Genomic DNA, 27,838 nt, shown 5'->3' on the forward strand with positions numbered 1-27,838 from the left:
TTCCATATCTACTGTTGAGAAAGGGTGATATCACCGAACAGTTGGCTCGAAGATGTACGCTTGCATCTCTTGAATGCCCTTGATCCTCATCTGGCTGTGGCAATCCTACGGTAATACAACCTATTATGGATTCAAGGGAATTTTCGCTAACCACCTGTTCCATGCCTAGTCAGTTACTCTTGTTGAACGGGCCGTGAGGAGAGGTACCTCGAAGGGCCGCTGCTTTAAAATACAAGCATTTTCACTACAATACTATGGCAAGCCCATGGCTCATTATAAAAGGGCAAAAAACTGGACCAGGTATGTTATGATAAACAATATACGTCCCGTTAGCTGTAAGAACGAATAGTCTAATTCATATAACATTACTAGGACAGTCAGAACTGGGTCGAAAGAAGTCGGAATTAAACGCTACTACGATAAACCTCTTGGTTTGATCAGGGACAGACCTGCAGCGCCATGGGAACTATTATGTTTTCATTGATATATTTATGATGTTGAACCAAAAAGTTGATATCACCAAGCAGTCGGCTCATGTCACAGTTTTGATAGAAGAAATGGCATGTCTTCTCCTATTCATCATCATTCATAACCCGCGACTTGCTCCCCTCCAACCATCGTTTACCAGTCGAAGTTTCGTAGATGGTGCTCTTAATCTCCCTTTTACACCAGAAACGCCCACAGCTAGGGTCACAAAGGTCCTTTGCTAGAGCAGGATTCTCAAGTATTTCTTCGTCTAGTGAACCAGAGCATATCTCTATCTCAGTTGGCTGACCTAGGTCCCTGAAGTATAGGCTCGTTCCGCACTTTGGACAGAAGCCACGGCGTCCTTCAGTACTAGACTGGAACTCAGTAGGCGTACCCTTCCATTTAACCATGGACGGGTTGAAGGTGAGGAAATGCAGGATGATGGAGCCAGTCGCTTTGCGGCATTGAGTGCACCAGCAAGTGTGAGGCTAGAGAAAATCAATAAGGGTCAATCAAAGAAGACGCCAAGTTTAACAATGCTACGCTGAGATGAGACGAGAGGTTGATTGATAGCTATACATACATCTGGTGGCCAGGTGAGATCCTTTGGTATCTCGACGGTATATTGTATCTCCTCGCATAGACACCCGCCAGTGAGAGTGCTTGGTACCCGGGCTGCCATTTGGATAGAACGTATAGCTCCTAGCACTTGGGACTACAGGTTGAGTAATATTCGTAAGAAACAGAGTGTGAGGAGATAGTGGGTGATGCCGTCTGGTTTACGTATATATTCAGTCCCTTTAAAGTTGGATATACGAGCACTGAGTCAGCTATTTAATCATTCGATGAAATCAAGGCAGGGTCTTCTTATTGTAATATTTACACGTTAAATAATTTATTAATAATACATAATGCGGGGATTAAAATGCTGTAAAGGACCCTCTCTTTTTGAACCGGAACAAAGAGAAGAAGAGACAATGGCGATATTTCTATTCCAACTAGGAAGCATTACCGGCTTTCTCTCTCTGGGGTGACTCGCCATGCACGTAACGGAAGTCTCTGGAGCTTCGTTACTGCGCCCCGGATAAAAAACCAGAATGTGAGTGCGCCAACGGCCACACATAATATATTGGTTAAATAAAAGCCATCACGGTCGACGCGGCATGTGCCGCCACCAGCAATGCAACGGCTCTTGTCGGATTCAATTGCACAGGAGAAAGGGGATATGAGTGGTGATTTTAAGCCCTCTGGGGTCTTGGACGGTGGTATGCAGGTGGCCCTGTGGAGCGTGTCGACAAGTTTGAGGACGAAGAATTTAGGGAATGTTCCCCCGAGGTTCGAGACGCTGTAAAATCGATTAGTAAAAGGAATATTCAAGGAGCATTAAGGGAGGGAACTCACGTTGCAAGTAATGTCATGTATGTACCACCAATGGTAGGGTCGGATATCTTTGCGTGGAATGCAGAACATGCGACAAACATGATGGTGTTCATTGACGTTGACAGTAAATGCTCTCCGATAACCGCAACCATATACCATCCGGGGACGGCCGAGCCAGGCGAGCTCGGGTATATCATGACAACGGCCTGGGCAAGAACGGCTGCTGCAAGTCGACCTATAAACGACCAGCACCACAGTCTCATAGGCGTATATTCTGTCGACCACTTCCCAGCATAGTAACCAAGTGCAAGCTCAAACGGGAAGTCGATCAGGACGACTAGAGCCATATTGTCCTGACCAAAGCCCTTGTCGATAAGCTTTAGGCTTGTCACAGCTTCGTTTGCTTGGAAGCCAATTTTGGCGATCAGGTGTATGATAATAATCGTCTGGATGTTGCTGAGTTTGAGGATCTTCCACATGCTCTTGTATACCTCGACAATGCCGTCACGCTCGTTCGACTTTTCCTCCTTCTTGAGAACGGCCAAGCCTATTGTCACAAGTAGGTATGCCCATCCCCAGAACTTCAAGTACCCACCCAAAGTGATTAATCCCACTTCGGAAGGGGTGGAGCGGAACCATGTGTTGGCGAAATGGGGAGAATTGAATGCTAAGAAGACAGTGTATGAAAGAAAGTGCCCAGCCGTAAGCCCGACGGTTTGGGCAGTAGACGCGAATGCAATGTTTTGAGGTGAAATGAGCGAAATGGCCCAGCCGTCAACAGCGATATCTTGCGTTGCGCATAGGAATACAAGGAAAAACCACCACTTGGTGAAGTTCCACACTCCATCACCACCTTTATCTGCCGCTGCAGTCATCATGTTGCCGATATGCTTTCCAAGATAAACCATTGCCAAGCCGGAGATGGTTTGAATGGGCATAATCCAACTCTTCCGTCGTCCAAATCTCTGACTCCAGACTGCGTCGACAATAGGACTCCAAAGAAGCTTGAGTGAATATGGGTATGACGCAAGCGAGAACACGCCGATCTGGCCGTAGGAGAGGTTTGGTTTGAGTAGGAAGGGTACCGATCCCATGGCCAAACCCATCGGGACACCCTGTAGGAAGTATAGTACACATAACAGAAGGAAATTTCGTTTATCGGACGCTGGTAGGTCGTTGAAGCTGGTACTGACAGCTTCTCCGGAAGGTAGAGGGGTAGGAGGGGCGTCGTCGAGGGAGAAGGTCGACTGGCCTAATACTCTGGACGTATGTGTAGATGTAGACTCGAGGGACACGCCCTTCTTTCGCATTTCAATGTTGGAATCCATGCTGCCGTTGGCGAGGCCGTTCGAGCCCGTCTGAAGGTTGAGGCTCTGCCGACTGGCGCGTTTTCGGATAGAGCCGTTCTTGCGTTTCATTTGTACCTTTTAACGAGAGGTCCGAGTATGATGCTCAAAAGCGCCAGTGAGGCTATATAAGACTATCCTGGAGAACTTATGTGGAGAAAGGACAAGACATAACGTCGTTCGTTTGGTAGTAGTTTCAAAAAAAAGAGAGAGCTGATACTCCGATGCAAGAACTGTGTATGCGACGGTTTCTCTGCCTGGTAAAGAGCGGGAGTCAGTATTCTCGTCAGAAGAAGTGCGCAAGAGGGTTTCTAGTCACCAGATATCAGTGTGAGGGCGGGTGTGAATCCCCCAGCGCCCGAGATCCCTTGAAGCAAGCTGTCCTTTCGCCGCGAAGAAGCTTCGGTTCGTCGCATCGCGATCCTGCTGACTAATCCGGTCACTCTAACCAGAACGTTCGCGTTTACCAGAGAAAGATCAAGATAAAGATCAAGATAAAGATCACGATACAGGATAGAGATGATGAGCTGAAGATGTCAGCATCGGTTTCTCCTATTCCCGGTGAGGAGGATCCGTCACTCGTCCTGGATGAAGAGATCTCCTCCGTGCGTGATGAAAGTAGGTCTCAGATGCGCCCTCTATGAAGCCATGGCTAACCTGCGAAATCTAGTTCGGAAGCTCACAGCGCGCAGACAAGTCTTATCGGCCAGTCTTTTGTCGAGCAGCAGTGTCAGGAACAGCCTCGAGTCGCATCTTCTAAGCAGGGTTGACTCTGACGCGCCATCCGCTATCCTTGAGTCCGGTAAACACGCCGAAACGAACCATCATCGCATTATCTTTTCAGCCACTTCATTCCCATTTAAGGACCCGTCGCCTCATACGGACTCCCCAGATCTACTTGGTATCCGTATTGACGTCAATGTTCGCGATGGCACCTTTGCGAAGCCATATTATTTACTCCTCAAACGCGTAGGAGAGGATCGAAAGTCGTTACAGATACACCGGCACACTATACCGGTTTTCATTCCGTTAAAACAGCTAGAGCAGAAATACCTTCCTAGTTGGACTTCCGAGGATGACTCTGGTGGAAGCTTGAAACCATGGAAGAGGAGGAAGCAAGATCTCAAGAAGTTAGTGCAAGAACTGCGTCGTGAGCTCGTTGCCTGGCATCTTCGGAGAGACGTGGTTACACTTTTGCAGGAGCAGCTTGGAATTACTGATTGTGATCTATCCCACTTGGAGTCTGCTGGTATGCAACCCGATACTGTGGCATATACCCTGGGAATATCGTCTGTCTCTGCAGCGTCTATCGAGGCTAGATACATACGCGTCCAGTGGCAAGATGGACGCATTGGAAGAATCAAGGTATCAAATCGAGGCCTTGTTGAAAGAGCTATTATCATAGGCGATGATGGCCGTGATAAGACCACGGAAACCCTGATTGCTGGCGGTGATGGCCGCGCCGAGAATATTGTCCGAAGGCTCCTTGACGGCAAAACATGAATCCAAGGGTTTACTACCATCCTAGCTCTTTTTGTGATGTCAAATATGGTGCATATCTCTTTGATGCATGGATATAGATGGGTTAAACCTAACCCTGACGAAACTCATCTCTTTTGAGAATGAGAGGTGCATGGAATTACGTCCTGTGGACCTTTCCTTTAGCTGGTTATACTCATGTCTGCGATGGAAAGGCCGTATTCCAGCAGAGGCTCGACATACCTAGCGCTGTTTTAAGCCCCTGGTTGCCTGCTTAAAAGCGGCGCCACCTTGACTACTCCTTTTTTAGGGTCTAAATAGTCGAAAGGGCCCAGCTCGCAACTAAAGAAAAGACCATGGTTTGCGAGAACAAGTATATCGAATCCAAGGAGGAATTGTATGGCAGAAATACCTATATATTCGCGGCTTTGAGGAGATTAATCCAAGTTCTCCCAGTTTGCCAGAGCTCAGCTAGCTCTAGTTAGGCAAAGCTCAGACCAGTATATTTCGTCCGCGCCCGACGACCCTTGGCGAGCAGAACGCCCCATTGCCCATGGAAAGCAAGAAGCATACCGTTGAATGCCTGAAGGATGCCTCAATGCGGACATATACAAAGGAAAGGGAGGTCGAACTAGAAGCCGAGGTTGGTTAAGGGGTTGATTATATCATCACATATATCACGTCACGTGCGACGTTGGACATGGGCGCTCTCGATATTCGTTTCCTTGTTCATATACGAACAACTACTCCACGGGCATATGGGATCTCGCCTGTCCTGCCTGGTCAAGAGAAGGAGAAAGCCTCTAGTTTACTTCTGGCTACTGACAACTGATAATTTTATATCAAGAAATCAACAATATTTATCGAGAGCGTGTTATCGCCCAAAATTTTAACTATATACATTATCCAGAGCTCATATTGTGAAGAAAGGCCCGACTCGATGTCAGAGATATCCTCATCGTTAACTCGTTTTCAACTGCCTGTGAAGCTGTTTAAAACTGGAATTCCTCCATTCGCTTGGTTGTTGGCTTGTAGCAGTCGGTGCGGAAGGAGCTGATCTTGTTGTCCATGTTGATCTGTCCAAGGTCATAGACACGAATGTTTCGGCACCAGCTTTGGCCCAAGCCCTCCTGGCAGTTTAAACCATTGAAAGGAACGAAGCAACAGCGAGTGCCGTGAGTTGGGTCGTCAGAGTACCATTCGAGAGATGAAACTTTGTTGTTGAGATCACCGATACTGTGGCAGGCACTTCCAGATGCGCCTGGGCCTCCGGCAGTGAACTTAGGGCCCTCGAAGTTTTGGAGCTGGAAAGCGTTCAGTCGCCAGGCGTTGACGGACGAAGCAAAGGTGAATGCAACAGCGGCAATGGCGGAGAATGAGACCTTCATTTTATTGCTAGGGGTAAACTTGGTTAGATGGTGTCCCTAGAAGGATAGAATTGCATCGGATATTGGGGTCTGTCTTACTATTGATCGTACTCGCGATGGCTTGTATGTTTATGAGACTGGATTGGGATTTGATCTCTAGTATCGGAATCAATTTGCTGTCCTCAAGTCAGGCCTTTTATACCTGAGTCGAGCCATCTCTTTCTTCAGTTATGCAGAACTACAGCATCAATGCTGAAGCCCACGTTCGATCTTACACACTATCAATTGGCCAAAGGTCTCTCCAAGACCAGCTATACCCTCATGCTGATAACAGAGCTCCGTCCCGTATTCCTCAAGGTTTCCTCGGGACGATATCACCGCCGTGTGGAAGATATAGAGGAACAATTATTCATCGTTCAAATGAGTCGGGCAAACTGCTCAAATGAAGCCGCGGATACCATGGAAGCCAAGCACAACATACGCCCTGGTGCACAAACTCGTATTTCTCAGTTATATTCATATATCCCCTTAGTAGATGAGTAGATCCCACGTGTGGTGTTATCCTTGGATATGTCTATTTAAAGAACAGATGTGAAGCAGAATGTTGGTGAGAAGTTATAAAGACAGCCACAGGCATCTCGTATTGCAGCTACCATTCCCCACATTCTTGCGTAGAGATGGGCCTTTGTTGTGACAACCCAGAGAACTATAGCTAGGGCGAACGGCTAGACATCACCGGAAGTCCCGGCGTCATTTCTCGTTCTCGCGTGCTCGGATGAAAGGCGGTTCTAGTTTGTTAACTACGGTGTTAAACAGCATTTTGAGGTGCGCCTGATTAACAACTGGTAAAGTCGGAGATTTTCAACATGAACTACTTGATCAACAGAGATCCAGGGGCCGAACTGCGGCTCAACCTCATAGCCTGGATGCTCATCAATATTGCTTAAGCGGATCTCCCTTATCTTACACATAGCCTGTTGTTGGCCTCGAAAGCCCCCGCAATTTTTGAATATACTAATTGTCATTTGCAGACACAAAAATTCGTGACAGTCATATCTAGTCCGAGCGGCCCGAACAAGAAATACGAGACCAGTAGGGCCACCTAGTTATTTGAAGGCGATAACTCCGGGCCAAGCGCATCGAAGTTGGTCTAAGCCTCAACTTATAGGCTACGAAAAGAGCTTGGCTACTCAGGGTCTATGATCTAGGTTCTACGTATGAGTGCCTTCGTTACCAAGGTGAACATAGGGCAAGGCATTAAGGTTAGTTCGTTGATATAATGATATGATAGTTGTATAATTATGGCGGAAGAAATGTAGATATTATTAATATAAAGGCATCTTTCGTGTTGTGTGTGAGATATAGAGTTAAACTCTGGGAGTAAAGTATCGGAGCCGGAGGATGGCGAAACTCGTAGCCAAGGTATTCCAGGGAAATTGAAAAAAAAAAAGGAGTTAAAATGGCAAAGGTTTATATAATAAATCAAGTGGTCTGCCATCACGGGATATTTTTAAAGGAAGTGCGGAATGCGAAAGGAGGGAATGTTTAGACGAGCTAGTTGCGATCTTCAATTTCTCTCCAGTAGATCAGTCGTATAGTTATCGTAGTCACTTTCATCGAATGATATAGCAGGCAACGGGCCATAGGTCTGCTTTGTTTCGATCTCAAGTTGTTTCCTGGCAATACCCTCCTCCAAGGACCACTTATAGATAAGCCTCCGTTTCCTACAGTCTAGCCAAGCAATAGCATCCGAGATTTCATCTCGGCGACGCTTTTCAAGAGCATGTAAAGCTGATTCGTTCATTTTAGCAAACGTGACGGCATCAAGTTCCATGTTCCTGAGTCTTTCTTGGAAGTTCCTCGTTTGTTTATCTCGTAGGACTTTGATTTTAGATTCGTGTAATGCATCTAGTGTGTTGAGCTCGTGATAGCTTTGATATAGACGATTTCGTTTCTGGTCGGTGAGTTCGCGTGGTTGAAGGTTTTTATAAAAGTCATTCTTGCTGGATGACAAGCTGGGCGGTGGTGTATTGAAATATGCCTCCATGTGACGTATGCTAGTTTGCAGCGCTTGCTTCTCGCGTTGGAGTTCGGCGACTAGAGATATTTCCGCGACGAGGTCTCTTTCTTCAAGGCGTGCTGCTTTGGCGGCGTTCTATACAATATGTTAGTCTAGATAGACATGACAATGAGCAGGTTCCGGGGTAACTTTCCTGGGTCTCAAGTGCTGATTCATTCTCGGCATTTTGCTTTTTTCTTTCTTCAATATAGATATCGTGCTTCGTTTCGATAGCCCTTAGGAGGACCTTCTTGAAGGATATGTGCCTCTGTTTTTGTCCTTGGTGCATCTCCCGCAATGTTGTCAAAATGGAACAAGATAGGCTTCGTGCAACTGACTCTTCATCGATCGGCTCTTCAATATCGGCTACCTCTTGGCGAGGTGTTATCGGAACTTCAGGCGACGGTGTTATTTCTTCCCTAGCCTCGGGAAGGTATTCATTTGGAAAGGTCTGTGATGTGTTGATCGTTGATTGAGATTTAGACGGCAGAGCACTAGACATGGATGACCGTTTTTTGAAATAGGAAAACTTGGAGAATATCGATTGCCTAAAACCTGGCGAAAACCGGTGATCCTGGTAGTATGAGGCATCAAACGAGTGCCTAGACGGCGGATAATTGAATATCGAGAACTTATAGCGTGCATCTGGGCCGTTATAGATAGCCGGGCAGGTTGCCAAAGAGGATACAGATGGCGCACAGCTTGACACTCGGGCACTTGTGGACGACATCGACGACGGGATAGTGACCTGGCTGGCCGACATGGCTGTCGTGGAAGTAGACGTCGATGCAGTAAACCCTTCGGAAACAGCTTCGTAGCTCTCACGATTATCCTTAATCGGCAAGCCGAGATCAAGTGCATTCTGACGAAGCCTCTCCAGCTCTTCTTCTTCCTTTTCTTCTAGCCGGTCCTCTGCCAGTTGTAATACATATTCACGGTAACTCGATTCGTCAATTAGGGCATCCGGCTCATCCGTAGACGACCACCCTTTGCTTTTCATGGTAGGCACGTCACTTGAGAAGGAAGCAATTGCTTGCTCGTGCAATGGAGGCAAAAACACAGCTGATTGTTTGCGAGCGCGAGACTATCTTTATAACAACAGCAACCGAATGAAACTGTGACAGCACACCAATGCGTTATGTTTGCAACGCGGAAGAATAACTTGTAAGAGTAGATATGGTTCGACGGCTATTTTTGGTGAAGAAAAGAAAGTGTTGCTATGGATAGTGCAATTAGGGGACATTGACAGGGGCGCAACGAGTAAAGCTCGAGCACTCCAGCACTAGATCTCCTTTGCAGATGGGAAGCCCGTCGATGAGAGCTTTGTATGCTTGCCGGGTGCCACCAGAGCCGCAAAAGCGACAGCTCTCAGATATATGAACTGCTGCGGACATCCAATATGCACGTCATGGGCGGCTTCTCCTGGTTCGGGGAATAGCGGAAAGTACCTCTTCTGGCTGATTAAGCCTGCACCAGATCGATGTTCAAAGGCAAAATCTAACCGTCCACCGTTGACTGGGAACAAAAAGAAAAGTCGAGGGAGGTGAGTGAAGGTGACTTTTTGAGCGTTTGATTTTTCCTCTCTCTACAGAGTATTTGCTGTCCACATGCAAACGCCCGCCGGGCCTCCTCCCTAGGTGTGCCCCAAAACCGCATTATTCGCCTGCAGGAGAGATCCATGGGCCACTTTGCTTGTCATGTGACGGTGATATCTACCCAACCGCCCTGCTCACACCGCTAGAGTGATGCATGAACACTGGAGAGCGACATGGAGACAACAAACAGGGTGGCATTCGACCGATAAGCTTGCGAGAGCGACTTGTTAGCTTTGAGATCTCTCCCGCGTACCCCTTCACACCGTTACTTCTGGAAGCCGGGTAGCTCTGTAGGACGGGGAGTACGCCCGTCAAGACACCTGAAACCTGTATATCAGCCTGCTTCCGGAGGAGATGTCTTCGGCCGCAGTGACATGCTGTACATACAGAGTACAGGCCAAGCTGTTAGATGTAACTGAACGAGAGAACTATCGATGACAAGGGGTGGCTGCTTGCATGGGCCCAAGATGGGTCGTGGCGAAGGAGGCAGCCAGTTGAAGATCGGTGATGTGCCCTATCCTAGACAGACCTGCATAAGGTAGCAGTCCGTCCATGCCATCGCCCAACAGGGCTCTTAGATGAGGGCGACAGGGCGTCTAGCTACACGATGCTTGCTGCTGCTTTGACTTTGCGGAGGTACCGACTCGACGGACAAAGAGGAGCCAGGTCAGGCGCTTTTATATGACATGCCAGGAATACGAAGGTGCAGGGGTGCCATCTCCACCAGCACTATACAAGGACAGCTCCCGTCTATCCAACGGGTTGGCCATCAGATGCCCGCAGATCAAGTATGTCTCGTTGCCGTCGTCTTTTTATATGTCGGTGATGTTAGAAAGCCGAAGGTGGTTTTTGATAGAAGCACGTGACTGGTCTTGGCGGAGGCTGCTTATCTACATCCGCGAATCTCTATTGCAACAACATTGAAATCAACAGCAGCTTGTTGCAGTGCATGTCAAGTTGGATAGCTATGCGGTGTTTATTATAATAACATCTATTACACCCTAGCCAATATGTCTCCTCAGGATCTAACCGGTGACCCTAAATTTACCGTGTTCATTCGCCTGCCGTTCCCTCGCGGCGATTTCGTTGACCCTCCTCCAGTGAGTTGTCTGAGCTTCACCACATATGGGCGGCATAGTATCATTCTGACTTAGTATGCTGGTATAGGTGAGCTGGGATGCTCGTAATGATCGGTTACTATGGGATGTCCTATCTGTGGCCCCCAAGGAAGGGGTAGACTGTGAGAGTTGAAATGTTATCAATCTACCTCTAGTACTATAGAACTGACCCCCACGGATAGGGAAAGCTCTGTATGCGGTACGACGGCACTCTTCTCGATCTATATGAGCTAACTACCTGCTTCCCTAGTGCCGAAAAGTTCAATGTTACCCTCCCCTTCCTCCTCCAACATGTTGCTTGGCTATATGATCGGCGCCTGTCCCAGGTTAGGGCGCAGATTCGGAGAGTCGGGCACCAGAACCCTCTTTCAGGTCAAACGACATCCGCCGGTGGTGGTACACCAGGTGGCAGTGTGCCAATGAACAGGTCTGGCAGCGATGGTATGGGTTATCGATAGGCAGAGTGAGCAAGGGATATGCGGTTAACTCCACTCCTAGGCTCTCGTATACAGTCGAGACTATTTGCTCTTCAACGAGATATTTCGGCAAATAGAGCAGACAGCAGTCGCCCATCAACTCCAAATATCTCTCAGGGTCGGTTTATACAAATGTGCTGGAAAGGGTAGGAGAGCTAGGCTAACACGAACACATTTGATTAGCTCCGAGTCAACCACCTGGTATTTCTAACCCCACTGGTTATTCGTTTGCTACCAAAACACAGCCATCTGGAGACGCAGTGAGTGCTCTACAGAGACCCTCAAGGCGAAGCTCAGCCGAGATAGTCCAGCCAAGAGGTAGGGGAGAGTCTCGGGCGGCCGCTTTCTCCCCACTCTCACCACGGCCGGGTGAGGACAGCCCCGAACCGTTGTCGTCATCAAGCTCGAGCTCGAGCTCTGAGGACGGTGATCGGCCGCAATATAGGCGGTATGGCAAATTCTCTACGGTACAGAAACGTGTACAGACAAGGAAAGACGATGATGACGACGATGAAGAAGAAGACACTCCTGCATTTCTACCACTGGAATCGGTACATGATAATGGGAAGGGTGCATCGATTGGTGACCCCGCATCGACGTTACGCGAGGTGCCCCCACAGGTCAAACTCCAAGGTCGAAAGGTATCAGGCGGCACTACACCACCGGTGAAAGAGAGACAGGTCTTACCGGAATCATCCACCGCCAGTTCAAGCTCTGGCATGGCAACGGGATCGCCTGTCAATGGTCCGCCATCTTCCCGCCGCCCCGCCGCGCCTATCGGGCCTTTAAGCCCACGACGAACCGCAGAACTAGCCGGACGGGTGCCACATGGACGCGGCGCCCGTCGAGAAGGTAGCGAAGGCAGCCCTAGCATGGGAAGTAGCTTTAGCGACTTGGATGGTATGTTGTAGTAAAATGAAGAACTTGGCAAAATCTGCTATAACTTCTTTCCGTATTGGCGAGTCGAGTGCTGACCTTATACCCGGTACCTGGTAAATTAGATGCCAGCGTTTCCCAGTCTGCGTTAGAGGAAGCTCTATTGAGCAATATGCAACGTAGTGGTGTTACGAGCCGGATGAGTACCATCAGCCAGGCACTACGAAGCAGATATCTGTGACCTTGTCTGTCTCTGGCAACCCTCCCCAAGAACTTCTCAACTCCAGTTCTACATGTACATATACTCGAGCCATCTATCGCGGACTGCACAATAAGATATACAATATATTCTATAAGGAGGAAGCCCCGATCTATCAACGGCGATTAGTACATGACTAAGCACTTATCTCCGCGATATCTGCTGACTAAGAAATGATATCACTACCTTTGGTAATCCCGAGGCACAAAATCAAGATCTTCTAACACCCCAAACGTCACAACAACATCCAACCGTTCACATTCTCTTTACCGGCGGTCGATATACAGTCTTACTCCACTCCAAGGGCCGTATATCCAATTCGCCATAAATATTACTTTTCATTTCCCTGCAATTAGTTTTTTAAGCACGCCTTTGATGTTCTTCCGCTTGCCCCGCCAATGATAAGATATACAAAGTAGGATCTGGAACCGCTAAGAGTCAATCGCATATTTAAAGAAGTCGCCGAAGAAAATACACGTATCCTCTCTCAACACTTGACACATGATAGATGGGAGCAGATTGATCAATACAACCACCACTTGTTCCAACTAGGTTCATATCTCGTCGCCGCGCACTCTTAGATTGGGCGTGCAATATTTCATAGTATATACCCTGAGATAACCAACGTTCACCACAAAGATGCCTGAAGCAGCGCACATAGCTCCGTCGACGCAGACTCTGACCCCAGAGGAAGCTGAATCTTATTACTTCAAAATCAACCCAGCACCCCCGTCATTGCAGGAGCACCATGAGCTGGCAAAGGAGTTTATTGACAGACATGTCAAGTCAGGTCGAAGATTGGTCCTCGTCACGTCTGGAGGGACAACGGTGCCTCTTGAAACGCAGACGGTCAGATTTGTGGATAACTTTTCAGCTGGTACGCGTGGAGCTACATCTGCTGAATACTTTTTACAAGAAGGTTATGCTGTGATCTTCTTGCATCGACAGTTCAGTCTTCTTCCATACTCGAGACATTTCAGTCATTCGACAAATTGTTTCCTCGATTTCATGGATGAAGGCAGTTCGTCATCGACAACATCCTCGAGCTCGACTGGGAAGAATAATAACAACGAGAACGACCACGGTCCTATAATTGTTCGATCTGAATATCAAGATGAAATGCGGAAAGTGCTACGACAATACAACTACGCTAAAGCTAACAATCTTCTCCTTGTCCTCCCTTTCGTCACGGTGACGGAATATCTATACGAGCTTCGATCGTTAGCATATCTCATGAAACCACTTGGCCCTAACGCACTCTTCTACCTCGCTGCAGCCGTTTCCGACTTTTTCATTCCAAGAGATAGAATGGTAGAACATAAAATCCAATCGTCCAACGAGCCTCCTGTCAAAAAGGAAAACAAGGATCAAACTGGAACCGACTCTAGCATTCCTCCCGACTCAATCTATACCGGCTTTAACGATCCTGTGCCACCAACGCACGGTAAAAAGCTAATTATCGATCTCGACCCTGTTCCTAAGTTCTTACATAGACTTGTTGACGGATGGGCACCAGCCGGCAGCATGGTAGTCAGCTTCAAACTCGAAACCGATCCAGACTTATTAATTTCAAAATCAGAGCAAGCCTTGCAACGCTACTCCCACCATCTGGTGATTGGAAACTTGCTGTCAACCCGAAAATGGGAAGTTGTGTTTGTGAGCCGAGACAAGGCGACCGGAGAGTTTGGATTGAAGTGGATTCGTGTTCCAAAGTCGAGTACTCGGATGAGAAAGGGAAGTGTGGCGGCGAGTGGAGGTGGGACACATCTGCAGCCCGATGTGGAAATCGAAAGTTTGATCATTCCAGAATTGAAGAAAGCACATTCTCAAATGATCGAATCCGCCGCGAAAGGCACACACGAGGGGAAGTGAACCGCTGGATAAACAATGAGTGCTAGTGGTCTGTAGGTATTGAATACTCCTTATACTTCAGCCATGTATACATGTTTACTTCGGGGTCAGTCGAGGCATATCCCATTTTGGATACCATTGAATATTTCTTAGTTCATAAACTTGTAATACAAACGAGTGTGGCTCTACACTTCATATCATTCTGAATACACCGCCCATAATGATAAACTCCACGTGCCTCTTGCTACCCAAATCTCCGAAGCACCCGATGAAATCACTTCAATGGTGGTGCAGACGGGTCTTCCATACACTGGTCAACACGCATAATGCGCTTTCCAGATTTCTTCACTAATTGAAAGACATCTCTGAAGTATGAGATGGTCGTGGGGTTCAAGTAGTGCATCACGGCAATATCACCCCCTTTCTCAAAATCTCTCTTAAACGCTTCAAATTGCTTCTCGGGCGTTGGAGAGCCAGCCCAGAGCCAGTCTTCAATGTCCACGCTCCAGTTGATAATGTATGGATCCGGAACCAAAGCAGCAAAACGTTGTCTGGTTCGGGCACCGACGTTGCCGAAAGGCGGGCGGAAATAGCGACCTAAGATTGATTATATTATTAGTCAGTAAGTATTGGATTATGTGGAGCAAAGATGGTGTACGTACTTTCAATTCCTAACTTGTCCTTGAAAACTTGCATGTTCTTCGTGAATTCTTGATCAATATCCTCGGTAGTTGGCAAACCTTCCATCCTAGAAGACTGTTAGCTTGAATTCCCCTGAGGAGACTCCTATACTGTGAAATCAAAACTGTGGGATAACATGCATTGGGTGTGAGAAGGTATGAAGAGCAATCTGATGCCCGCGTCCAAGCATCTCCCTGTACACGTTTGTGAAATTGGCGGTCTCGTCTAATAGCCCATTGCCAACAGTGAAAAACGTTACAAGGATGTCCTCTTCAGCCAGCATATTCATGACCTCCTGGGCATATTGTGGCTGGCCATCATCAATCCCAAATGCAAAGGAATTGGGTCTTTTGCATTTCAACGCCAGCGTGCCGGTGGGAAGTTTGCTGGGTGTACCCAGAGTATTAGGGGGCGAAGAGACAACCTCAACTTTGAACAATGTCACTTCTTCCTTGGTATAGAAGCCGTGGAAGCCAATCGAGTTAGCCCTTGCGAGGTCTATATTGAAGTGAGAGAGAGGAACATAGATATCCCCCCCATTTGCATAGCGAGAAGCCTCCACGGAATCCCAAGTTTCTGGGAACGGGGCCACATTCTGGTTACACTGTGCGTTATGCTGAGTGAAACTGATGGTGAACTTATCGGTCCCCTTGATAACAACGTGCAAATATGCATCCTTGTACACGGTCATATCGGTGCACCCTCCGGAAAGCTGAGTATAGAAGTTCATATCGGCATTTGTTGGGCTAAGGCGAAGAGAGCCTTCGCCGTATTCAGCTGGCATCCCTTCGTCAACTCCATGCCAAATTCCCAGGTCGTTTGTTGCAGGGCTGCGAAAAGTATCGATCACCAAGGGATCGTATTTTGTGACTGGAGCACCAAGCGACGCTCCAATACTTAGGAAGAGAACAGCCGCTGCCGCCATAAAGGCCTTGCGCCGGAACCCGTATAACCGTGCCATGGTATCGTTAACACTGCACTGGAAGCTCTATCACGTAGATGCAATATAAACAAACGATGAATCAAGGGTATAAAATGCTATCCTTGGAGAATGATGAACATGAATGTTATGAGGCATTCATGTAGGAGTGAAACCATCTAGCAAGTTTCTTTCCTATCAACAATAAATTGGGAGTAAGAGGACACCACAAGCCGGAAAGAGCTGATGAGATAGAAATGCAGCCAGAAGGCACAATCTGGAGTGACATTTTCATCGTGGATAAGATGTTTATATCTTGTGCTTGAGATCATTCAAGCTGCTTCTCTTATATGAAGTCAAGCTGGTTGTTATAAGAAATTTGGAGAATAGGCGCGACGTTGAGGTCGCGCTAGTCTGGCGCCTGCTGAGACTCGATATTACCTATCTTTGGCTGATCTTGAATAACAGAGGCATAATCAAGTTCTATAATGACAATAAACATCCTTCACCCTTCTTGAGATACGTACGACATATAATCAGAACAGAGAAGAGCGTCAATTAGAGACAAATCTGTATTGGCTTATCGGAACTACCTAACTAGCTATGGACTATTGCGCTCACAGTTGGCTCGCTATTTTCAGGGGAAACTATTATTACACGATGTATGAACCATGGATACCGCCCTACCGATAGCTTAATCTCGCTGGGCTTGTTGCTCCCTATCCCTGAGACTGGGGTCCCATAAACGGAGCAACAAGTAGAGGTGGTAAACACAACTGGGAGCCGGCAGGGCGGTATCCATGGCATAGCATTGAAAGTGAAGGAGTAAAATCAAGTGGCGTTTTTTTTTTTTTTTTTTTTTTTTTCGCCTTTTCGGTTTAAAATCACGATTTCTGGAAATGGATGCATTCGTGCTGTTGAAATTAGGAGTGTGATGGCCAAATGTGATGCGAGTAAACAAGTATCACGGATCAAATCTACCAGTCCCCATTGGCATCGACTGGCCAGGCACCTTGAGCATCCGTAGCGGTAGCATTGTCGCCGGCATTCGCCGTGAAATCGACCGCGGCTGCAGGGGCAGCAGCAGCTCCCCAGGCATCACCTGCGCCGCCAGTGTTATCACCGTCACCAGCCTCGTCATCGGTATCATCGTCGAATTTAAGGACACCATCTGGAGGAGCTTCACTTTGCAAGAAGTCAGGGATGGCCTGGTTGCATTCCATGAGAATCTTGACGAGGTCGGGACCCATGTCGGAGTTTCTTTCGTTATAGAACGAGGTAGCGAGACCTTGGTTACCGATTCGTGCAGTACGACCTAGGAAAGTGTTTGTTAGGCTTGAAGTATCAATGTGTTACTAGGTGGCGACTCACCAATGCGATGAATGTACTCGTCGATGCCACCGTGGGAGATGGAGGGCAAGTCATAGTTAACAACGTGCATAACGTTCTTGATGTCGAGACCACGAGCGGAAACAGCGGTGGCAATCAAGATAGGAGACTTTGCGGTCTTGAACGCACGGCTAATTGCCATACTATTAGTATAAATGCACTCAAAAAGGAGTTGTTGGGCACTAACATCGCATCTTCACGTTCGCGCTGAGTGCGGTCCGAATGGATAGAAGTACTCGGCAATCCCATGTTGAACAGAAAATCATCAAGGAGATCAGCTTGGGGCTTGGTGTTGACGAAAACGATGGTACGGGATGGTGGCATAGCCATCAGAAGGTCGTAGAGACATTTTTTCTTCATGCTATCCTCAGCCCAGACAACCTATGGTTTGTTAGAGGTGCGCTGCAGAGGAAGACAACAGGCTATAAAGCACATACCTGCTGAGTGACGTTCAAATGGGAACTACCGACACGACCAATGCGGATTCGAACGTAGTCATTAGCAAGGAACTTGCGAGCAACTTGACGACAGCCTCTGTTGAAGGTAGCGGAAAACATCATGTAGCGGTGGTCGGCATCCTCATTAACGTCTATTAAAAGTGATTAGTATTGCAACGATAACAAAGGGTAACTGTTCCGTACCTCCTCCGGCCAAAATCTTGGTAAACTCAGCCTCCCAATCGGCTTGCAAAAGCTCATCAGCTTCATCAATGATGGTGTAGCGCACACGGCAGAGAGTCAGGATGTTAGGTCTGTCCATGAAGTCAATGAGCCGACCGGGAGTAGCGATCAAAATGTCACATCCCTTCATGAGCTCAGTGCGCTGGTCACGAGTTGGTCCACCGCCGTAGATAACACAGGGACGAAGCATAGAGCGGTAGCAGAGACGACGCGCCTCATCAAAGATCTGAGTAGCTAACTCACGCGTTGGAACGACAATGAGGACGAGAGGTTCGGCACGGACCGAGTCCAAACTCTCGTTGAAGCCATTGCTCAAGTCAGGACGGGGAGCAGCGAGTTTCTTCGCTTTGCCCATCAATCTAGACAACACGGGGATCAAGAAGGCAGCAGTTTTTCCGGATCCTATATGTTTATTAATATCATCATGCTAGGGACTTGGTGGTATTCATACCAGTTTGGGCGACTGCAATCAAATCATGGCCAGTCATAACGGCAGGGATACAGTAAGCCTGGACAGGAGTCGGAAAGACATATCCGCAAAGCTTGATGTTATTCAACGTGATGGGATGCAATCCTGCCTCATCGAACTATATCAAAATTTAGAATCTATACTACGTAACGGCCATGTATCACGGGAGTATCTTACACTCTTGATAGGATCAGGACGTTCTGTCGTCTCGGCGGTGACCTCAATTTGACGAAGGCTATCATGGTGAGAAAGATAGATGTTAGCACGAGGAAAGGCGCGTAGGAATCCAGACAGGCTTTGTAGCAAATACTTACTTCTCAAGAAGTTTACCAACGCGAGGAATATACTCATCCTGGAAGAGCATCTTCTCAAGCTCCTCGTTTGGAGGCCCAATGTCACCATATTCCTCCTTCCACTCATACTTGGCAGAGTTAGAAGCCCAAGGCAAGGCATTGACGACTTCGTCTTTGTCGAGAGTATTGTAGGCGTCGTAGTTGTAGCGCTGAGGAGCAACCCAGCCCTTTTCACGCGCCAACGCGGCAGATTCTTCGCCTCCAGGCAACGCTGCAGCCAAATTGGACATATCCTCAAGCGGCTCCTGAGGAGGCATGACTGCCACCTCGACGCCGGTAACAGACATGGTGCTGCTACAAGGACTAGTCCTAGCTATCAAGTCAAAGTCAGCCTCTCTTGAACGCGTCACAGGTCAACCAGCCTCGAACCCGCGAGTAGATATCAACGAAGAAGAGAGACATACAGGAATAGTACTGTAAAAAGACCAAAGGATGTCACCTATGCAAGCAACTGAGGCAGTCCCAGTTTAAGCCACTGAGAAGTGATGAGAGATGAGGTTGAAAAACCAAAAGTCTGGAGACGTTTCTGCACACGTGAAGAATAACAGCAACAGAAGAGGAAGAGAAGAAGGAAAAAGGGCACACAAAAGAAAATTCTTTCTTTTATAATGCCCGGCGCCGAGAGGGAAAATTTTGTCACTTACAAGTCACCGTGTGTGTGTCCCCTATAATATTATAAGGGGTTGTAAGTTACAGTCAAGAGAGAGGCGGGCGTTGAATAGAGGACAGAAGGGGATAGAAAGACCAGCAGGACATGTCAACAACATGAGACAGAAAAGGTATTCTATCTTCTGTATGTTACTTGCAATGTCTGGTTTGGTTGCCTAGGAGAACAATACTCACTAAAGAGTATCTCAGCTAGAGACATATCCCACAAGCCTGGATTCTTTATTTAATTGGTATCATTGCAGCCAGAAGAAACATGGTTGGTCCTATGGGTAGCTACATCTAGCATAGTAGATAGCAAGAAGGAAATATCTTCATAAAACAAACAGACATGGCCAGATAGATGGAAAACGCAGCCTATCGGAGCTGTAGAACCATTTATGCAATGGAGACGGGACCCTACATGCCCTCGGGACGGGTATCAAATAAAGAGCTGCAAGAGTGATTGGCTTGGGTCAATTGATCAACCGTTTGAGTGCTCTGTAGAAGGCATATTGTTATATTTAAAGGGGTATTCATAGCTAAGATCGTACTCCTGTTGTTCTTGATTCAAGAATGTGATATTTTGAGGACTGACACAATGTGGTATTACCTCCAGCATCGAATCAAATAAACAGGAAAGTGTCATCTAGTTTCCTTCGACCTTATATCCCACAGATCAACAACAGAGCTTCTTGAATAATATCAACAAGCAAATATTAGCAGAATGGCGAGAAGTTTGAAGTTTGAAGTCGTTATATTTATATGTATTATATGTACAGGTAATTATAGGGTATCGTTGTTCTATTGGTCTACATTCGTATTTCTGGTATTTATGTGAAACATGCTGAGTAATTAGATGAGTAAGCGTATTAATTCTCAATTAGGAAATAAACATCATTAGTCATCAAATATTTATCACGAGACTAGGATAAAATCATTGTATAATCACATGATATCTCAGTTTAGTCATAGCCAATCAGAGCTCACATATCCTCCCCTATTTACATCGTGATTGCATCTATATCAATGCATTGAACGAGGATATTCTATTTATCTCAACAGTCCTATTCATGATATTATATAAGATGCCATGTCATTGATATTTACTCAGACTCCGTACCATCCATAACGCTTGTCACTCATAAGGAATGCATGTATAATCCATAGGAATTGAAACAGCTCTGATTACGGCCTACTCTTCATCTGCCTCCATCTCACCACCGTCGGCCTCTTTGTCGTCATCTTTTTTATCGTCTTTTTCGTCTTTCTCGTCATCCTTCTTGTCATCTTTCTTGTCGTCTTTCTCGTCTTCCTTGTCAGCTTTTTCATCTTTCTTACCACCCTTCTTACCATCCTTCATATCATCGTCTCTGTCCTCGTTGCCCTTTTTCCTGTCATCGCCTTTTTGCTTTGCCTTGGCCCCGTCTCCCTTGATCTCCTTGGTGTCCTTTTCCTCCTCCTCAATCTCCTCGTTGCCATGATTCTTGCCATTGCCTTCCGGTTTATCCTTTTCTCCTTTTTCCTTGTCGTTCTTCTGTTCGTTCTCCGCAACCTTCTCTCCGTTGCCCTTCTCTTTTTTACCTTTCTCTCCGTCTTTCTTCGGCCCATTTTTGCTGTCCTTGTCGTCTGGCTTCTCACCATCCTTCGGCTTGTCGCCCTGGTTTGCATTTTCAACCATGACAAATTGCCCAATGCTAGGTACTCCGTCAACAACAATGTAAATTACATATGCTCCGGGAGGTGCAACGTTAGAGTCTGGAGGCATAATCGCATCGACAGTTTGGTTGGCTTCGCCTGGTTTCCAGCCAGAGTAGTCAAGGTAGAGCATTCGATGGCCCATGTGTAAGGAGTGGGTAACAAACCCGCCTTGGTAGAGCACGACATGAAGGTCAATAGCCTCCTTGTGGACGTTGAAATTTATCGTGAAGTTTCCACTGTTAGAGACTAAGTGCCTCGAAGATAGTACGACGTCGTGCGGCCGTTGGTCTGCCTTCTTGCCGCTGAGGTAATGGGGGGTATAGATCTCGACGCGAAATTCAGTCACGTATGCTAATTTGGGGTCCTTGGGGTTTGGGACCAGGACTGGTTGCTCAACCGGATTTGAACCTGCGACCATTACTGTCCCATCAAGTAGAAGAAGAGCAACAGAGTGATACATCCGAGCAATATTAGTAGACCCACCAACAGCCCAGCGCTCAACATGGGAAGCATGAGGGTTGTATATCCATGGATCATATACTGGGTCCTTTGCGATGCCAAATCCTTGTGCGCCACGGCTGCATCCATTTAGCCAGACTATTGTGCCATCTGGTAATAGAGTCCCCTCCACCATGACTCTTCCACTTGGCATAGACTCTAATTCCCACGTTGGGTTCTCTGACAAGGGTTTTATTCGCCCACAGCTGGCATCAGTCGGGCTGTTGATATCAGGGTAAGAGCCCCCTCCACATACCATGATTTCAGGCTCCCACCCATTTGCAGAGCTCAAGGGAAACATGACACTGCCTCCGGTATTCGGGTAGGTCCTAAAATCACCACGAAGGTCGGGAAGGGTCTTGATGATGGTGTCAGTCTCCACATTGAATATCTGGGAAGATTTTGAGACAAAGATAAAAAGATTGCCATCTTTAAGAAGATGAAGGAAAGGGTACATGTAGTATGGCTGGTTTTTCTCGAGAATGGACAATATTATACTTTCTCCGTGAGGGTAACCATCGCGGTCCAGTATTTCGTATGTCGGGTTGTTGTTGTCCGAGTTGGTAGGATTCAGGCCGTTCAAGCTTCCAGATGCAACAAATATTTTCCCATCAGGGAGAGTTTGTACAGAGGGATACCAGCGGGCAGAAGATAGGGTGTGTCCAGGCTCGCTCCATGGGCCATCATCTAATTTTGGGTCGTCAAACTTCCGTTCTAGATATCTAATTCCTTTGAATCCATCCTTGACGGTTGGGTCTATAAATGACAATGGGCCGTTTCCGCCAACAGACAGTGCACGGCCATCGGCTAGGACTGTTCCACCAGCGCAGAATGCATTTGTCTACGGATGAACAAGTTAGCGTGATAAAATCGCACTCGTCAACCAGGAATCCGAACCTTGTATTCTAGGCCGACAACTTCGTTTGAAACCGGGTCGTACTCTGCGGAATAGGCATATTGTCCATTTGGCAGGACTATCTCGGTGTAATTCTCTATCTTGTCGGCAAACACGACTTTCCTGTTGGGCATCAAGACGGCCATCATCGCAGGAACTCCTGAACTACCAACAACCTTGAACTTTCCCGGGATCTTAAACGGGTGGTACGTTAGAGGACCGATGGGTTTCAAGGCAGGACCATTGATGCAAGGGCCAGATTGGCACCCTGGCCCACAATGCGATGTTGTATTACCACAGAACTATAGTCCGGTTATTGAACTGTCATGCAAAATACCAGAAGTGTACGTACGCCATAAGCAGAGCAGCAAGCTCCATCCGGCCAATTCCCACACACGCTGTTCCCATGGGTAGAGCCACACGCCCCGTCTATAGTTATATTTGCAAAGGGGGGTGAAGGTGCCGGTGGCTTAACTTGACCAGTATCAGTAGGAGTCGTCGTGTTAGAAGGTACTGGTGTGGTAGAAGTCACAGAGCTAGGAGGCTTAGGCTTGTCGTCGCCAGAAATCGGCACCTTTGGGCGATAGACAGGCCGCCGTAGAGGTCTTCTCAAGTGAGGACGAGCAACCTTTTGGGATACATCATCGGAGTCATCGCTAAAGACATGGGATGGATGCTTCATGATGCACCCGTCTCTGATTCCTCTTTCACCTTCGCCGGACTCTCCCCGGCATTTTCCAGGCGCATACTCTATTTCAAGGTCTCTCGGCGTGACATCTAACTTTCGGCTATCAAACTGGGGAGGCTGGATCTCATCCTCTGCCCGACGACTGCTCTCGCATCTGGTAACCTGTCAACGTAGTTCCTGTTACGGGACAAGAGCTACTCACTGCCCGTGTCGGGAGCACCGCTGGCCTCGTAGACATCCTTGGAATGCCGGGAGAATGGGATCACACGAGAGCGGTGCGTGTTTGAAGATGATGTGCGCCCTCGCCGTGCAGACGAGAAGAGCCAGCAGGAGTCTTTTCATCTTGATATTCAAGTATCGTCAACGAGTAGTGGTATCAAGCTATCTTGAGCGATGGTATACGCAAGACAGAAGAGTCTTCCCCTCCGCATAGTAAACAGTAAACAGACCACACAGTAGCCATGGCAGGCACATCTGAGATCGAGAAAGAGATATCTCTTTCTCTATTTTCTTTCTCTCTTTCTCTTTGTATGTTGAGGAAGCTCCCATGGTATACGTCGCCACATATCAAGATATCCAGCACATCATCATAGACTGTATCATATCCTGTTAGCATAGTGAGTAATATTATCACAGTAACAGTAGAGTACTATATCAGAGTAATAGTAGCCATCCTGTGATGATCCAGCGATAGTTGTAACTCTTCGGCGTCCCACGGATCCATCCAAAACTCACTATTTTTGTTCCCTCGGCGCAGCTGGAGACCGACCAGAAGGAGAAGTACGGCGTAAGCGTGGGCACGCGCCCGGATCCTCCGTCGAGGCAACAAAAGGGACGAGATATCAGCCAAAGTCGAGCTTCAGCGAGCAATGCCCATCCGCCAGCACCACCTCTCGCAGCAGTCAACGCCATCATGTCTGCCGCGCCGGGATTTTGCGCGGGCGCGGGCGCAGAGTCCTCCTCGCGGCGCCGGCGAGCGCAGACGGAGAACGACGTCTCGGTCGAGCGTCTGAGGGAGACCATCTCCAACCCGGGCTCTGTCAAGATCAACGTCAAGGGCGCCTTCATCCTCGACGAGCTGGCCGAACACAGGCGTGATGATGCCGACGGCGTGCATTACGAGCACAAGGATATTCGTCTTCCCCACCACACCGACGTCGTGAGCCATGTCGCCGTCGACGTGAGTTCGCTCTTGATCTTGCTGGGCACGATGTATGACTGACGGTTGATAGATTGGCGGAACGCTCGCTAAGCTTGTCTACTTCTCTCCTGAAATCAGCCAGTCCGGCAGCGGCGGGCGTCTCAACTTTATAAATTTCGAAACCAACCGGATCGAGCTATGTATCGAGTTCCTGAAGAAGTTGAAGGAGAACCACATGAAGCGTAATGGCTCGGCTCCGTACGAGCTGTGCGTTATGGCTACCGGGGGCGGTGCATACAAGTACTACGACATGCTGAAGGACGCTCTCGGCGTGAACGTGCTGAGAGAGGACGAGATGGAGTGTTTGATCATTGGTACGTGGTCACGGCTATTACTTGCTGAGCGTGAGACTAATTCTTGTATAGGATTGGACTTTTTCATCACAGAGATCCCGAACGAGGTGTTTACATATAGCGAGACCACCCCGATGCAGTTTGCAGAGGCCCGGGCAGACGTCTACCCGTACCTGCTGGTCAATATCGGCTCAGGCGTGTCGATGGTCAAGGTTTCCGGCCCCAGGCAGTTCGAACGTGTAGGTGGAACGTCTCTCGGCGGGGGGACGTTCTGGGGTATAATGGCTCTCTTAACCGGCGCCCGAACGTTCGACGAGATGCTGGCGATGGCGGAGCGTGGAGACAACAGTGGAGTCGACATGCTTGTTGGTGATATTTATGGTACTGACTATGGAAAGATCGGGCTGAAGAGTACTGCAATCGCCAGTACATTTGGCAAAGTCTTCAAGATGAAGCGGCTGGAGGAGCGGAATGCCGAGAATAGCGGAAGCGAATCACCGACTTCCGAGCAGGATATCTCCCATTTCTCTCACGAAGACATGAGCCAGAGTCTTTTATTCGCTATAAGGTAGGTACTCTTCCTTGACGTGCATAATCAAAGCTGACTCTTCTCGCTAGTAACAACATTGGCCAAATTGCCTACCTACAGTCCGAAAAACATCAAATCAAACACATTTATTTTGGAGGCTCGTTCATTCGCGGCCACCGCCAGACGATGAACACTCTCTCTTACGCTATTAAATTTTGGTCCAAGGGGGAGAAGCAGGCGTATTTCCTTCGTCACGAAGGCTACCTTGGAGCTGTCGGGGCATTCCTCAAGCGACAGCCACAGCATTGGGGCAGGAGGAACAGCGTCGAGAATGCCATGGCACCTCGCTTCGCTTCCTCTCGAGAGGCATTCTCAAAGTAGATGAAGCAACGAACATATCTGTCGTTCCTCAGTTGGCGCGACGTATCTATACCCAGTTAACATACTTTAGCCCAGCAGGCCCTATAGAGATATACAATATACTCTCATGTACAATTACTACCTCTTTACCCGTAGTCTCCTTGTATCACTTCATCAACTCATCAACTCATCAACTTCGTCCGAGGCTGAGATTCGATCACGTGATATAAAATGACGTTCGCCCCATTTGGAAACTTCAGGGACTTCATGAAACTCCTGGCGCCAACGCGGCCTTCATATCAAGCGAAAGACAGCCCATGGCCTCTATCTGAGCGCCACGCCATGAACAGACGGTGACGACCCCATCCCCCGAGCCTGTCATGGCCAGCAACCGCCCATCTCCCCAGTCGTCTCCATCTCTGGGGCCGCAATCGAGATCGCAACCGCAAAACTCGCCCCGAACCCTCGCTGCGCCAATCCCACCTCCCGTCCCAGTCGAAACACATCCGAACCGCGCAGGCTTAAAGGCTCGACCTGTCCGTGTCCTATCGCCGGATCCCAGCCGGCTCGCGCCTGAAGACGCCTATTTCACATCGCCCCCTAGGCTACGGCCGGGGAATGTATCTGGTGGAAGGCGAGATGGCGGTAATAACACCAATGATACGGCACGGCTACTTAATCGAAGCGTTGCGACTCCGGCAGCGGTCGCGGCGTTGAGGATTCCGCCTGCTGTGCCTGGGTTGGAGTCGAAGCCCGCCAGGGATCGAAATCGGAGTCGAAGGAAGCGGAAAGGACAGTGGAAGAAGCTTCTATGGGTTAAGCAGTCTTGTATGGTGCCACACAGCTTTATACGTGGGAGTTTGCTGCATACTAACATACGCCCTGGTGTAGACCCTGATAATTATACGGACACGGAGACTTTCCTCGATCACCTACAACGCAACCCTCGCCTTCAACCGTATGACTTTTGGCCGCTGGTTGCGGATTTCACCGTCATTGTACAACATGTTTGCTCGGTCATTATATTCGTTTGCTGTTTTACGGTCATATTCCAGGAACGCGTCAACCCTATATCTGTCGTCAGCTGCGGAAGCATCTGCACCATCCTCGGCTGGGTAGTCTGGGACTACTGGGTTGCAAAGGATGGAATGGAAGCCGCAGAGGCTATGGAGGCTATGCAGCTACTGAAATCAAGCGAACGGTCTAGCGCGGCTACTCGTAACCACTCTAACTCGAGCTGCAGTAACCCGGAGAGCTTGGATGGGAAGGAGAATGGTGTGAATGATGGCCTTGGATTGTCTCTGGATTCATCTAGTATTGACAGCCTTCCAAGCAGAGAAGGCTCAGATTCTGGCTCTGGCACCCGCTCTCATTCCCTCAGCACTTCCGCAACGTCTTTGCATTCCGAGCAATCTACTCATCTATCGCTCTCTCCCGAATCGATGAATGCAGCAGACTGTCCACTCAACTCCAAGGCCGACGTCTCCAGTATCAAACCATCCGGCGTAACTACGCCAGTGTCTCCCTTGCCTGCACACTCACCAACAGCTGCATTCATCGCTTCACGACACCGCCAGATGTTCACCACCGTTAAATCCGCACTATTAATATTCTGTACCCTCCGTGGCCTTAGCCCGATACTCAAATCGCTCACCAAGTCGACAACTAGCGACTCCATCTGGGCCATGAGTTGCTGGCTAATGGCCATCAACATCTTCTTCTTTGATTACGGGTCGGGTGAAAAGAATATTCCGGTAGGCGGAGCCGCTACCGCTAACTTCCCTGCCTCACTCTCCACCAATGCAGCACTCATGGCATCTACCGTGCTTGCGTCACGCCTCAAATCCACCTCACACGTCTTTAGCCTTACGCTCTTCTCAATCGAAGTGTTTGGCCTCTTCCCCGTGTTTCGTCGCTATTTACGATCCTACTCGTGGCGCGGCCATGTTGCTTTAACTGTCTCACTGGTCATTGCTGCCAGTGCTTCTGTCGGCATCACGCTCCGAGGCGGCCTGGCCGGTGCGATCATAGGAATCCTTTTTGGCTGCCCGTCAACGGCGTTGATAATGGGCAGCTGCAGCTGGTGGCTGATCAGCCTGCAAAGGTATAAAAATGTTGTCATCGGACCCTGGGACCCGGCAAAGCCAATTATACGACGGCACTGGGACTGAAAAAGTCAATTCTTGTTCGGGGTCAGACAAAATACTTGTATAGATCGCTTGCTTTCTTTATTTTGATGCCTTTATGACCACTGGTTTCAGCG

General features: G+C 48.2%; 11 protein-coding genes across 11 annotated transcripts; 5 read left to right on the top strand and 6 right to left on the bottom strand.

Annotated features, from left to right (window-relative positions):
* Positions 1-1,476: 1,476 nt before the first annotated feature.
* GIQ15_05018 (uncharacterized protein) lies at positions 1,477-3,266 on the bottom strand (the record flags this gene model as incomplete). The annotated part of the gene is made up of 2 exons (XM_033552435.1): positions 1,477-1,813; positions 1,870-3,266. The coding sequence occupies 2 exons, from the start codon at positions 3,264-3,266 to the stop codon at positions 1,477-1,479; spliced, it is 1,734 nt and encodes a 577-aa protein (XP_033406165.1).
* Positions 3,267-3,727: 461 nt separating this feature from the next.
* Positions 3,728-4,697, top strand: GIQ15_05019 (uncharacterized protein; the record flags this gene model as incomplete). Its single annotated transcript, XM_033552436.1, has 2 exons — positions 3,728-3,812; positions 3,865-4,697. The coding sequence occupies 2 exons, from the start codon at positions 3,728-3,730 to the stop codon at positions 4,695-4,697; spliced, it is 918 nt and encodes a 305-aa protein (XP_033406166.1).
* Positions 4,698-5,665: 968 nt separating this feature from the next.
* GIQ15_05020 (uncharacterized protein) lies at positions 5,666-6,061 on the bottom strand (the record flags this gene model as incomplete). The annotated part of the gene is made up of 1 exon (XM_033552437.1): positions 5,666-6,061. One exon carries the CDS (start codon positions 6,059-6,061, stop codon positions 5,666-5,668), a length of 396 nt encoding a protein of 131 aa, XP_033406167.1.
* Positions 6,062-7,607: 1,546 nt separating this feature from the next.
* On the bottom strand, positions 7,608-9,099 carry GIQ15_05021 (uncharacterized protein; the record flags this gene model as incomplete). The annotated part of the gene is made up of 2 exons (XM_033552438.1): positions 7,608-8,195; positions 8,470-9,099. 2 exons carry the CDS (start codon positions 9,097-9,099, stop codon positions 7,608-7,610), a joined length of 1,218 nt encoding a protein of 405 aa, XP_033406168.1.
* A 1,605-nt stretch (positions 9,100-10,704) lies between these two features.
* GIQ15_05022 (Atg29p) lies at positions 10,705-12,199 on the top strand (the record flags this gene model as incomplete). Its single annotated transcript, XM_033552439.1, has 5 exons — positions 10,705-10,794; positions 10,862-10,927; positions 10,995-11,011; positions 11,063-11,253; positions 11,472-12,199. 5 exons carry the CDS (start codon positions 10,705-10,707, stop codon positions 12,197-12,199), a joined length of 1,092 nt encoding a protein of 363 aa, XP_033406169.1.
* An 863-nt stretch (positions 12,200-13,062) lies between these two features.
* Positions 13,063-14,295, top strand: GIQ15_05023 (phosphopantothenate-cysteine ligase; the record flags this gene model as incomplete). Its single annotated transcript, XM_033552440.1, has 1 exon — positions 13,063-14,295. One exon carries the CDS (start codon positions 13,063-13,065, stop codon positions 14,293-14,295), a length of 1,233 nt encoding a protein of 410 aa, XP_033406170.1.
* Positions 14,296-14,548: 253 nt separating this feature from the next.
* GIQ15_05024 (uncharacterized protein) lies at positions 14,549-15,916 on the bottom strand (the record flags this gene model as incomplete). The annotated part of the gene is made up of 3 exons (XM_033552441.1): positions 14,549-14,871; positions 14,937-15,022; positions 15,156-15,916. 3 exons carry the CDS (start codon positions 15,914-15,916, stop codon positions 14,549-14,551), a joined length of 1,170 nt encoding a protein of 389 aa, XP_033406171.1.
* Positions 15,917-16,851: 935 nt separating this feature from the next.
* On the bottom strand, positions 16,852-19,052 carry GIQ15_05025 (DEAD box helicase; the record flags this gene model as incomplete). The annotated part of the gene is made up of 8 exons (XM_033552442.1): positions 16,852-17,189; positions 17,246-17,394; positions 17,451-17,644; positions 17,701-17,852; positions 17,905-18,345; positions 18,395-18,530; positions 18,590-18,647; positions 18,727-19,052. 8 exons carry the CDS (start codon positions 19,050-19,052, stop codon positions 16,852-16,854), a joined length of 1,794 nt encoding a protein of 597 aa, XP_033406172.1.
* A 1,553-nt stretch (positions 19,053-20,605) lies between these two features.
* GIQ15_05026 (uncharacterized protein) lies at positions 20,606-23,534 on the bottom strand (the record flags this gene model as incomplete). The annotated part of the gene is made up of 4 exons (XM_033552443.1): positions 20,606-22,450; positions 22,507-22,806; positions 22,857-23,346; positions 23,395-23,534. 4 exons carry the CDS (start codon positions 23,532-23,534, stop codon positions 20,606-20,608), a joined length of 2,775 nt encoding a protein of 924 aa, XP_033406173.1.
* Positions 23,535-24,105: 571 nt separating this feature from the next.
* Positions 24,106-25,596, top strand: GIQ15_05027 (uncharacterized protein; the record flags this gene model as incomplete). Its single annotated transcript, XM_033552444.1, has 4 exons — positions 24,106-24,372; positions 24,425-24,707; positions 24,759-25,254; positions 25,305-25,596. 4 exons carry the CDS (start codon positions 24,106-24,108, stop codon positions 25,594-25,596), a joined length of 1,338 nt encoding a protein of 445 aa, XP_033406174.1.
* A 359-nt stretch (positions 25,597-25,955) lies between these two features.
* Positions 25,956-27,746, top strand: GIQ15_05028 (phosphatidylinositol N-acetylglucosaminyltransferase subunit C; the record flags this gene model as incomplete). The annotated part of the gene is made up of 3 exons (XM_033552445.1): positions 25,956-26,403; positions 26,467-26,573; positions 26,631-27,746. The coding sequence occupies 3 exons, from the start codon at positions 25,956-25,958 to the stop codon at positions 27,744-27,746; spliced, it is 1,671 nt and encodes a 556-aa protein (XP_033406175.1).
* Positions 27,747-27,838: the final 92 nt, after the last annotated feature.

The sequence above is a fragment of the Arthroderma uncinatum genome, assembly GCF_011692745.1.
Source record: "Arthroderma uncinatum strain CBS 119779 chromosome Unknown scaffold3, whole genome shotgun sequence".
NCBI lineage: Eukaryota > Fungi > Ascomycota > Eurotiomycetes > Onygenales > Arthrodermataceae > Arthroderma > Arthroderma uncinatum.